The sequence below is a fragment of the Microcaecilia unicolor genome, chromosome 2 (assembly GCF_901765095.1).
Source record: "Microcaecilia unicolor chromosome 2, aMicUni1.1, whole genome shotgun sequence".
Lineage (NCBI taxonomy): Eukaryota > Metazoa > Chordata > Amphibia > Gymnophiona > Siphonopidae > Microcaecilia > Microcaecilia unicolor.
In genome coordinates, this window is record NC_044032.1 from 248,478,166 (window position 1) to 248,490,832 (window position 12,667).

Below are 12,667 nucleotides of genomic sequence, written 5' to 3' on the forward strand. Positions count from 1 at the left end.
ATGTAACATGGGGTTAGGGAAAGAAGAAAAAAACTAAGTGGTAAAATGGGGATTTACTTGTGCTGGTGAACATTCCGCCAGTCAGCAATGTAGCTTAGAATTTTGAGAAGGGTTTTGGAATGGGAAGCTAAGGAGGGGTTACCTGGGAGACGGGGCTGGCTGGCAGTTGCAGAGAGGTTCTGGCAACTGAAGAGAGTGGATGTGCTGTTTGATGTGGGACAGGCAGTGTGGAATTGAAGGAAATTAAAAGTTTTAGGAAGTGAGTTTGGCTGGCAGTGAAAGTATTGAGGTGAGAGTGATAGTAAAAGTGAGATTGAGAAAGTGAGATTTGGGAATTTTGTGTAAATGTGGATTGAATGGTGAAGGGAGTGAGTTGGACAGCCAGAAAGAGAGGAAGTGCTGGGATGTGGCAGAGTGTTTTTGATTTCCAAGGTGAAAGTAGCTGGTGTGCTGTGTGTGAGCAGGTAAAGGGTGATTTTGATGAAAGAGAGGGGAAAGAAAGATTTTAAAGGAATTTTGGTGATTGAAGGTACTAAAGCAGCTGTAAGACAAGAGTGTTTGTTTGTAGAGGAGAGCGTCTGACAGTGAAAGCGTGAGGCGGTGCTGCTGTGAGTGGAAAAGTCAGAGGGGAAATTTGTGGAAAAGAAAAGTGTTGGAGAGAGGTTGGGTGGTAATAATAGTGTTGTGGTGAAAGTGGGAGTGAAGGTGTGATTGGGGTAGAGTGTGAAATTAATTTTCTCTTATTTGAAGAATTTTGAGAAATTTTTGGATGAATTGCAATGAGACAAGAGCTGTAGTGATTGAATGAAAGCTAATTGATAGCAGGGTGAATGGGATAGGTGGAAACAAGGAAGAAAAATAGGAAGAGTTTGGATGATTTAGGTATCTGTTTGAGATGTAAAGGGGATATGCATGGAATGTTGAGTGTGATACATAGTGGCTGTCAGTCACTCTTGCACAGCATAGGGAAGTAAAAAAAAAAACAAATTAGCTAGGCTTGGAAGTGTTAGGGATTGTTATAGTTAATTTTATTTTGTTAGATTGTAACTGGCCACAGTATTTGTTAATATGCCCCACCAGTAAAAAGGATATTCCAGAAAGTAGGAAAGACAGGGTTTTGCCCACTTTGAGTTGCTTAAGTGTGAGGTTTAGGTGGAACCTTCGACCAGACGGGACCGGCTGGTAATCAGAAGACGACAAGGGCCCCGACGCAAGAAAGACTTCTGTGAACTGCGGCAATACCTGACAGCTAAGTGAACTGGGTTAAATAGTGCAAGAAAAAAAAAATACAAACTTACCTGAAAAGTCTCCCGGGAGTGAAAACTCTAGACGAACCTGTAAGAGAAAAACACAAAGAATCAAATTCTTTATAATAATAGCCACACACACATAGAAATGAGAGAAAGAGAATAGAGGGGGAAAAAACTGGTTATTTTGAAGTCATTGGGTGAAAAACATTAAGCATTTGGACTCCTGTGGTTATTTAAAGGGTTATTTTAAAAAGTAAGGGATAATTGAACATATGTACTTATCTGAATTTCTTTCATTGTATTGACATTGGAAGAGAGTTCTGAAACAGAAAGAATGACAAAATGTTAAAAGGATATTTATTTGTGGAAACGTTTAAAAAGTGAAGGGAATTATTCCAAAGGACGAAAGTTTAATTGTCAATCTTATTTGATAACCTTTGTTTTAATATATTCTTATAGACAAATAAATTCAAACTTTATTAATTTCATCAGTAAGTTTGGTTATTTCCCTAACCAGGGTCAATCCAATTTTAGTTTTTTTTCCCCTTTCATTTCACTGGAGTGAAAGGCGAGGTTAGTGACCTGTAAGTCCCTCAAGTTTCAGCGGGGTGAGTTTAGATGTCGGTCATGACTACTAACAACAGATATTCTGAGCACACCCATCTTCGCTGAAATTCAGGGGGTCCATTACAGGAATCATTACCGCAGCTTTGTAAAAGGAGCCCTAAGCGTGATATTCAGCGCTTAACCACATAAAGATAAGACTGATTTTTATGCGGTCCTATTTATGCAATTACCTTGGCTGGTTAAGCGCTGAATATCGGCCCTTATCCAGCCAAGTGCTGATTTCGCCCTGGAATGACCCCAAAATAGCCGATTTTGAGTTTTGCGCTAACTGGGCATTTTCAGCAGCACTAACCAGTCAAGTGCCACTGAAAATGAACATGCTACTTAACCATCCAGGAGCCATTTCTGGCCAATTAAATCGTTTTGACTATTGACCCCTTAGCGATTTGGCCATACAGTAAAGTCTCAATTATCTGATCTAAACAGGACCAACCCATTGTTGGATAATAGGGAAACAAAGGCAACCACTCAAACAATGCAGAAACAAAGGCAGTAAAATCAGGGTCCCGGCTCACAACAGTGGTAAAAGTGGGGTCCCGGGTTTAGAAAACAGAAAGAGAAGCTGTGTGACATCACCGGGGGTCTGTCAGATATGCCGGAAGGTCAGATCAGTGAAGGTCAGATAACAGAGACTGTACTGTACTTCTATACCACTTCCTAGATTATTTAAAAAAGAACAATATTCAAAGCAGTGCATAAAGCTGCATAAAATGCAGAATCACAAATTATAAAATGGATGGATATTTTTTCCATCTAGATGTGCACAGAAATCAAATACTGGAAAGATAGATTGATGCACATGGTAGCAGAAAGAGGACTTCTATTCCATTGTGACAGTCAGACTTTGGGATTACTCTGTGATCCCAAAGTATACCCTGAAGGAAAGGAGACCCAGGGGTGATATGATACAGACGTTCAAAATATTTGAAAGGTACTAATCCGCAAACAAACCTTTTCCAGAGACGAGAAGGCGGTATAACTAGAGGACATGAAATGAGGTTGAAGGGGAGCAGACTCAGGAAAAATGTCAGGAAGTATTTTTTCACGGAGAGAGTGGTGGACACCTGGAATGCCCTCCCGCAGGAGGTGGTGGAGATGAAAACAGTAATGGAATTCAAAAATATATTGGATAAACACAAAGGAGACCTGTTCAAAAGGAATGGATCCACAGAAGCTTAGCGGAGATTAGGTGGCAACGCTGGCAATTGCGAAGCAAAGCTAGTGCTGAGCAGACTTCTACAGTCTGTGCCCTGAAAACGGCATGGATAATTCAAGGTCAGGTATACATATCTTGTTGGGCAGACTAGATGGACCGTACAGGTCTTTATGTGCTGTCATCTACTATGTTACCATGTTACTCTGTAATGGAACTTACCTTGGATCGCTGAACCTAATGCCCAGTTTGATCCTTTTATTTGAGCTGTGCTTGAGATGTCAAGCAATTAGACTTATGCTTGATACACTTCTTCAAAGTTATATGATGAACTGATTCCACTGATTGGACATGAAGTTTGTATCAAAATCATTCACTAAAGCACTTTACAGTTGTCAACACAGTCTTTTAAATCGATCTAATCATCTAGACTTCAGATTTCCGGTGTGTTTATTATACTTCATAAACTACACCTCTCCGCTGTGTCGTTATACTAACAGCGGGAATCCTCATTAGTCTTGATTACTGAAATTTTTTACTTTTTTACTTTTTACACTTCGCACTTATCTTATTTTCCCGGCTTTTTCACTGGTTAGCTCCCAGTGAAAAACCAGTGAAAAAGCCGGGAAAATAAGATAAGTGCGAAGTGTAAAAAGTAAAAAAGTAAAAAATTTCAGTAATCAAGACTAATGAGGATTCCCGCTGTTAGTATAACGACACAGCGGAGAGGTGTAGTTTATGAAGTATAATAAACACACCGGAAATCTGAAGTCTAGATGATTAGATCGATTTAAAAGACTGTGTTGACAACTGTAAAGTGCTTTAGTGGCATTAATTGTTATAATTTTAGTGAGCACGAGTGTTGTAGTGTAATCAAAATCATTCAAAAAATTAAAGAGGCATAGCATTATTCTTTTACTGCTGACTTCACAGTAGACATTTCACATACAGATCAGCTAATATTGTGTTTTGGTCCTACTTGAACAGATAATTGAAAGAACAATTTTTGTGCTTTATCCCAATTGATGACCATAATGGTGAAATCCTATGTAAAACTGCCATCATCATTCTTCAGAAGTATGGCGGTGACTTCAGAAATTACAGAGACTAAATGCATGATATGCAAGGAATATGGTTGGTCACCATCAGGGACTGGAAACCTGCATGAACAGCTGTGTTTTCTTTGTGCATTGATATGACATTTCCTGAACTCATTTGGGCTAAATGCTATTAGGCCTTTGTGCAGTGAGAATATTCAAGCAAAGTACATCAAGATAATATTGATCACTGGTTCCCAATGAATATTATACTAAAAACATCAGTTTCCAACTCAATAGAGATTGACCAAATAGGTTAATCCATTCTGCCCCATTGTATGCATGTAGTTGTAGCTCTGATTATCAAAGGAAAGTCAATGGAACAATCAAACTATTTTGGTTGACCTAGGGTTTGTTGGCAACGTTATTTAAAAATCTCCTGAAAAAAATTCTTATCACAAACAAGATGGTTCAGACCTTTAGCATTATTATCACGGTGTTCGGGAAGCCTCAGTAAAGATAGTCAAAGATTTCATCAAGAAAGCCACTTAATACATTTGAAATATCTTTTATGGCAGCATTCTGTCATATAGTCCTTCACAGATATGACTATGTCAATAGCATCTTACTAAAGCCAGGCCTTCATACCATGTTAGGGAAAAATGGCTTCCTTCTCTCTTTTGGCCATGCAATGAAGAAGAGGCAAAGTAAATGAGTCATCCATGGGAAACTATGGGGTGGATATTCAAAATGATTTATCCAGTTACCCTTGGCTAATAACCAGTTAAGGTTTGGCTGAACAAATCAATGTCCAGCCAAAAGCTAATGAAGTAGGAAGATGTGGTATTCTCTGAGTGCCAAGATCATGGTTTCTTTTAACTGGATAACAGTAATTTACTAGTTAAGTCACGCCACACAAATTTCTATTTAACTTTAACCTGCTATATTCAATGGCACTGGCTTAACTTATATCTCTGATTATTTGGCACTGCTGCATATTCAAAGGTCAAAAACATGGAGACAGAAATCAAGTTTTGCAGATGAGTAAAGTGAATGTGAAAGAAAGGTTCAAGGTGGAAATGTACTAAAGTATGTTAGACCTGAGAAACTCTCCTGTGCTTACATAGAAGTTATGAATGTATTTGATTGCCTGGCAAGGCTGAATGAATCTTCTCAAAATCATGGTATACTGGGAAGGGAAGCAGAAGTTTTATTGAGAGCTTAACCAAAAGATCTTCAAATGTCTCTGACCTGTGAGCTTAACAAAATGTCTCTGACCTGTGAGCTTAACATTTCAGTTACTAATTAGATACTACAAAGTTGAGACTGTTGCACAAAGGTTATAAAGATAAATTTCAAGAAGGAGCTGGTTAAAGCTTTACTAAATATTACCATGGCTTTCTGCCTTTATTTAAATCCACCCATTTGTGGAGGAGAAATAGCATTCTCCAAAGTATCCTTTATTATGAATAAATTATGGTCAGCAGTAGTCAAGGCTACTATCATTATATGATCCCTCTATAAAATGAGATCTTCTAGGAGAAATTTCTTGCAATAAATTCATATCTGAATTTACTGCTAAAAAAATAGTAAAAAAGATATGAAGACTTTTACAATGTCTTGAATATGAAATTTGGGGCAATTTTGGAACACAGCTTAGTCACATTCATTATCGATATATGATTAATCCAACAATCGAACCATATTGCTAATTAACATCGTACTTTCTAATTTCAACTTTAAGATGTCTTTCCCTCCCCCATAGCATGTGCCAGTGGTTCCCAAACCTGGTCCTGGAGGCATCCCACCTAGTCAGGTTGTCAGTATATCCACAATAAATATTGAAGTCTGGGCTACATTGTATGACTGGAAGAGGAAGAGTAAAGGACTCATAAGGATTGATTGGATTCCTGTTTGAAATTTCTGGAACCGAGGAGGAGTGGCCAGAAATGGACTTTGTGTAATGCAGTGATAAACGACGAAAGGCAAAAAGAACTGGGCACAACCGCATTTAGAGTCATATGGATTTTTTAACAAGCTCTTTGTTGGGGTTCACAGGCATTTCAAACAGTTAGATTGAATATGTATTAGTGAGTCTGCTCTATTAGTGGTTTATGGTATGAAAAAGGGGTATGAGTGTGTATGAGTGTACATGAAGGAATAATATATTAAGGCAGTATGTTTTGTAAGCAGTAAACAACTAAAAATAATAAAGGGTTTTCTAATGTAGTATAACTGACAGAGTGATGTATACAATAAATATTCATGAGATAGATTTGCATGCAGTGGAGGCAGTGTATGCATAATCTCTCTCCTGAATATTAATTGTGGGTATCCTGAAAACCTGACTGGCTGGGGTGCCTCCAGGACCAAGTTTGGAAATCATTGGCATATGATGTGAATATGATATAAAATATGCAAGCTTGATTCTGACCAATTTTTGGGTCAGATCTTAGAAATCTTCCTGGTACTGTCTTTCTTCCAAACCACCCAACTACTGGAGTTGCCATCAAAGCCCACTCCAGCCCATCCTGATCTATCTTTGCCATTTTCAAGACACAGAAGTCTGGCTTTACTTCTAACTACTGGAGTCGCTGTCTAAGTACCACTTCTGTCCATTATAACTCATCATTAGCCATGAAGTCAATTACGTTTTTTTTATTATTATTATTATTATTTCATCCTCTATATATAGGGATCATTTGAATTTTTCACACATTTTTAATTGCATCACTTTTTGTCTTTACCACCTCCCAGGCATCCACAACTCCCTCTGTGAAAAAATAATTTGATGTTACTCCTAAGTCTCCCACCCTGCAACCTCAATTCATGCCCTCTAGCGCTACTGCTTCCCTGTCCCTGGAAAAGATTTGTTTGTATACCAATACCTTTCAAGTATTTAAACATCTGCATCATATCTCCCCTACCTCTCCTTTCCTCTTGGGTATACATATTCAGGTCTTCAAGTCTCTTCTTATACATCTTTTGGTGCACACTCCATACCATTTTGTCACCTTCCTCTGAACCATTTTAAGTCTTTCTACGTACTTAGCAACAAGGCTACCGAGAGGGGGGTAGAGGGGGCTAAATTCCCTGGGCCCGGGCCTCCAAGGGGGCTCAGTACTGGAGTCTCTCTCTCTCTCTCTCTCTCCTGCTCCTGACAGGACCCAGGTGATCGCGTTCCGATAGGACCAGGAAAAAGAAAACTCCGGCACCGGGCCCCCCTTGCATTGCCTTTCAAGCAGCTGCTGAGCCCTCAAGCCGCACATGCTCAGTTTTGAAACTGAGCATCTGCAATGTGAGAGAAAAACAGCCACAGGGGAAGACAATGAGGCAGAGGAAAGAGCAGCACTGGAGGAAGACCTCTTCTGCAGGCAGGGCCTTGGGATCCCCGCCAACCAAGGTATTTGCAGCTCTGGCAGGCGGGTGGGCAGGCAGGTGGGGAGTGGCAGCGGCAGTGATCCTGGGGGGGGGGGGCAGCCCTGCCCTGAGCCCGGCGGCAGCCCTGCCCCAGGCCCAGCTCAGTCTCTCAGCAGCCCTGCTTAGCAAGATAGAGCCTCCAAAACTGAACACAATACTCTGAGTGGGGCCTCACCAATGATCTCTACAGGGGCATTAACCTCCTCTTTCATGTGCTGGTTATTACTTTCTCTATGTAGCCTAGCATCTTTCTTGCTGTGGCCACTGCCTTGTCACACTGGGGCCCTTTTACTAAAGGAAGGACAAATCAAACTCGGGTATAAAGTATCACATACAATGTAAAATGAATTTATCTTGTTGGGCAGACTGGATGGACAGAACAGGTCTTTATCTGCTGTCATTTACTATGTTACTATGTTAGCCCATGGCAACACGCTTGCCATGAGCCAATTCAGAACTAGCGCAGGATCCTGGAGGTAGTTCCCACTCCCTGAACGTATAGTTTCTATTCTTGTAGCGCTGGTGCTTACCCGGCGGTAATCGGGCATTGCCACCTCAATGGGTGGCAGTATGTGCTCCCCTGCCCTCAAAATGGCCATGTGGCAAGTAATTCACTTATTTATTTTTATTTATTCATGACATTTATACTCCACATTAGCCCGAAATAGACTCAAGTTCAATGTGGCTAACAAACAATAAAGTGAATAAAACATAATAATGTACAGAATGTAATACAAATTACAATAAGTTCATAATACATGTGCATTAAGTAACCAGGGGTTTAGACTATCTCAAGGACAAACAAATAATTAAGGGTGGATAGGTGAGAGCATAATTAGGCAGGACTAGATGGGAAATGAGATTAAGAAAAGGGCAGTGGCGTTCCTAGGGGGGCTGACACCCGGGGTGGATCGCTGATGCGCCCCGCCCCCCGGATGCAGCGTGACACCCTCCGATGAAAGGACATCCCCCCGCGAAAGAACCCCCGCCCGGGTGCACGCCGCTGGGGGGGTGCTGGGCGCGCCTGTCCGTCATTCGTTCCATGCTCCTGCTCTGCCCTGGAACAGGAAGTAACCTGTTCCGGGGCAGAGGGAGCATGGAATGAACGACGGACAGGCGTGCGTGGCACCCCCCCAGCGGAGTGCACCCGGGGCAGACCGCACCCACCGCCCCCCCCCCTAGGAACGCCACTGGAAAAGGGTGTAGGTAAAATTAAAATAGAGTTCTTTGTATTCAGAAAGGCCAGACTGAAGAAATGTGTTTTTAGAATACTTCTAAAAGTTAGGTAATCATCTGTAAACTTGATTGATTTAGGAAGAGAATTCCAAAATTTTGGTACCTTGATAGGAGAAATTAGCAGAGTCAATTGTTTTATATATCACATTCTTACAGATAGGGAAATGTAAGACAATTTATTCTCTAGATAATGAAACAGCATTATGAGGGGGTAATTCCTCAATAAAATTATTCCTATATGATGGAACTTGACCAAACAAAATTTGGTGAATGAAAACACATAATTTGAAAGATATTCTATCTCTTATTGGTAACCAATACAGCTCATATAAAAGAGGAGTGGCTTTGGCGAAGCGAAGAGATCTACATATAAGACAAGCAGCAGTATTTTGAGCTGTTTGTAATTTTGTGAGAAGACTACCTTTAAGTCCAGCATAGATGGAATTGCAATAGTCGAATTTGCTGAGGGAAAGGTATTGAACCAAAGTACGAAAGAAAGATTTAGAGAAAAATGGCCTCAATCTCTTTACTTTCCAAAGTGAGTGAAAGACACTCGAGGTCAACTTAGAGATTTACTGCACAGTCATTTCTTTTCCAGACAAAAAGACAGCCTTTTACCCACTGCAGTAAAAGGGGGCCTCAGTGCGTGTTTTTGCAGGCCCCCTTTTACCGCAGCCTAGTAAAAGAACTCCACTGTTTCTCTGCTTTAAGATCCCCTGATGCTATCACCCCAAGATTCCTCTCCCTGTCCGTGCATATCAACCTCTTGCCCCCTAGCACATAGAGCTCCTTTGGATTTCTATTCCCCAAAGTGTATCACTCTGCATTTTTTCACATTAAAGTTTAGCCGCCAAATATGACATTACAGTAGTGGGCTAAAAACTTTGCTTCAGTATTTGCTTCAGTAGCAGAGCCATAGTTTAATACACTTTCACGCAACCTAATGTTATTTTAAATTGAATGGGTAGATACATGTCAGCAGTGTTTTTTTTTTCTAGCAAAAAAGGTGCTGGTACTGAATTGGTAGGCCACCCTTCAGAAGTGGGGTGATCACTGAGGGACCCACCCCATAACAGCCAGGCTCCCTGCAACCAGTCACAGAATCTATGACAAGACAGAATTGGTGTGTAGAGCCTGAGCTCTATCATTAAAACTTGGGTTCCATGGGTCAATTTTAGAAGACAATGGAAAAGGTGCCGGTACTCAGTACCCCCAAGTACCCCCTCAAAAAAAGCCCTGCATGTCAGTAAGTAATTGCAAGGTATTTTTCAAAAAGAAACTTGCCACAGAATTTCCTGTTAAAAGTTCATGATTTCTTGTACCTGCAATCTTTGTAGCTGCTTTAACAAAGGTACAAAATATGTGTGGGATACAATGCACAAAAGAAATGCTCACATATACTTTCTTTTCTTCATCCACTCCACCCCAGGGTTGACCCATTCACCTACAGCCAAAATTATACCCATTCTGAAACAATGCAGTTTAACCTGGGTAACTCCTTTGTTACCTAGGCAAATCCCTTTGCAAATTACCATCTAAAAGAAAATCTTCCTAATGATGACCTTCTTCAGTGCTGCCTTCACTTCTCTGTTCCTCAGGCTATAGATGATGGGGTTCAGCATGGGCGTGATAATGGTATAGAGCACTGCCACCACCTTTACATCTTTGTCCATAGCATATGTAGAGGTTGGCCAAATGTAGCTGAAGATGCCACTGCCATAGTACAATCCAACGACAATAAAGTGTGAACCACATGTGGAGAAGGTTCGGCGACGGCCAGCTGTTGAACGCATCTTCAAGATGGCAGTGATGATACACACATAAGTGACAAGGATGAAGGTCAAAGGTCCCATCCCAGCTACAGCCACCACTACCATGTAAATGGTCTCACTAGCAGCCACGTTGGAACAGGCAAGTTTGAACAGAGGCGTGACATCACAAAAGAAGTAGTCCACCACATTGGGACCACAAAAGTCCAGGCTGGTGACAGATATAACCTGGACCATGGAGTTAATGAAGCCACTTACCCAGCAACTAGCTGCCAGATAGATGCGTACCTTCCTACTCATGCGAATGGTATAGGTCAATGGATGGCAGATGGCCACGTAGCGGTCATAGGCCATCACAGCCAAGAGGTAACACTCTGCCACCACAAAGTACTGGAAAAAACATAACTGGATGATGCAACCATAAAATGAGATGGTCTTCTTCATACCCACAAGGTTAGCAAGCAGGTTGGGGACAGTTGAAGAGGAAAAGACTAGGTCAACCATGGAGAGATTTGCTAAGAAGAAATACATGGGACTGCGGAGGCGGGAGTCCTTCAAAATAAGGGTGAGGATGAGCAGGTTCCCAATGAGGGTGATGAGGTATATAATCAGGAAAATAAAGAAGAGAAGGATCTGGGGCTCCTGGACAGCAGAAAGCCCAACAATGATGAATTCGGTAACGCTGGAATGGTTTTCCCATTTTCTGAACTCCATTATGTCTGTTGATAGAAGAGAAGAAAGGCAAAGAAAATTATTGGGCCATTTTATTGCCACAGCTGGGGAAAAAAGGCATTTTTTAATGGGACAGTAAATGGCTATGCACTAAAATTAAAAGTAGTGTACGGCTATTTAGTGCCTGAGCCCTTACTGCCACCCACTGACCTAGCAGTAAGGACTCATGCACTACTCTTGCGATAATCAGGCAGTGAGCGCCATCGTGGCCGCGCTGCCGATTAACGCTGGGAATGCCCCCCATGGTGGAAAATAGAAAATTATTTTCTACTACAGGAAACAGTGCGTGCCAACTCCGAAACTACTGCAAGTTGTCCACACTACCCCTGCAGTAGTGCCGAATTGGCACACGCTACCCACGCAACAGCCCTACTGTTGCTTAGTAAAAGGGCCCCTAATTTTGGGATGTGCACATGCTACCTATGCACTAAAAAACGTATTAGTGCTGCGGTGAATCTAAGGGGTGGAGAGTAGTCATGTTCTGCCCTAACCGTTTAGCGCAGCTATATTATTGTACGCTAACCAATTAGCGCATGGTTAGCACATGAGCCCTTCCTGCTTATAAAATAGGTAAATCAGCATGTGGCCATTAGTGGAAAAAATAGAAAAGGCTCCCATTTTATCCCTCCGGTAAAAATAGCCATAGTGAGTGGGAATGACCTGCCTAAGGATGCACTAAGGCCACTTTTTACTACAGCTTGGTAAAAAGGCCCCTTTCCTGCTTATTTTTGAAGGAGATCGCCAGCCATCTTCCGACACAAATCAAAAGCCGATTTTAGCCAGCTCCAACTGCTTTCCGTCGCAGAGCCGGCCAAAGTTAAAAGGAGCGTTTCCGCAGGGTATGGAAGGCGGGACGGAGGCAGGATGGGGGCGTTGTTAAGACATGGCCAGCTTCAGCTGATAATGGAAAAAAGAAGGCCGGCTCTGAGGAGCATTTCGCCGGCTTCACTTGGTCCATTTATTTTTAGGACCAAGTCTCAAAAAAGTGCCCCAATTGACCAGATGACCACCAGAGGGAATCGGGGATCACCTCCCCGTACTCCCCCAGTGGTCACCAACCCCTTACCACCCAAAAAAAACTTTTTTCTCAGCCTCTCTGCCAGCCTCAAATGTCATACCCAGCTCCCTGACAGCAGTATGCAGGTCCCTGGAGCACTTTTTTGTGGGTGCAGTGCACTTCAGGCAGGTGGAACCAGGCCCATCCCCCCCTACCTGTTACACTTGTGGTGATAAATGGGAGCCCTCCATACTCCCCCAAAACCCACTGTACCCACATGTAGGTGCCCCCCTTCACCCATAAGGGCTATGGTAATGGTGTAGAGTTCTGGGGATTGGGTTTTGGGGGGGATTTGGGGGGGCTCAGCACACAAGGTAAGGGAGGTATGCACCTGGGAGCAATTTTAGAAGTCCACTGCAGTGCCCCCTAGGGTGCCCGGTTGGTGT

The 12,667-nt window shown here is 42.1% G+C and overlaps 2 protein-coding genes across 2 annotated transcripts in view; both read right to left on the reverse strand.

Moving 5' to 3' along the window:
• The window catches only part of LOC115461966 (olfactory receptor 5F1-like), a 29,366-nt gene extending 19,203 nt beyond the window's left edge, over positions 1–10,163 (reverse strand). Inside the window, exons 1-2 of the mRNA XM_030192017.1 lie at positions 10,119–10,163; positions 1,299–1,335 (exon numbers count right to left, since the gene is read on the reverse strand). Coding sequence (XP_030047877.1) covers positions 1,299–1,335; positions 10,119–10,163 — 82 coding nt within the window. The remainder of the gene's footprint in view (positions 1–1,298; positions 1,336–10,118) is intronic.
• Positions 10,164–10,258: 95 nt separating this feature from the next.
• Positions 10,259–11,206, reverse strand: LOC115461967 (olfactory receptor 5V1-like). The gene has a single exon (XM_030192018.1). The coding sequence runs from the start codon at positions 11,204–11,206 to the stop codon at positions 10,259–10,261; it is 948 nt and encodes a 315-aa protein (XP_030047878.1).
• Between the last annotated feature and the right edge of the window lie 1,461 nt (positions 11,207–12,667).

Excerpts from the sequence above, each read along its gene's own strand:
- LOC115461967 (XM_030192018.1), bottom strand. The coding sequence starts at position 11,206 with ATGGAGTTCAGAAAATGGGAAAACCATTCCAGCGTTACCGAATTCATC.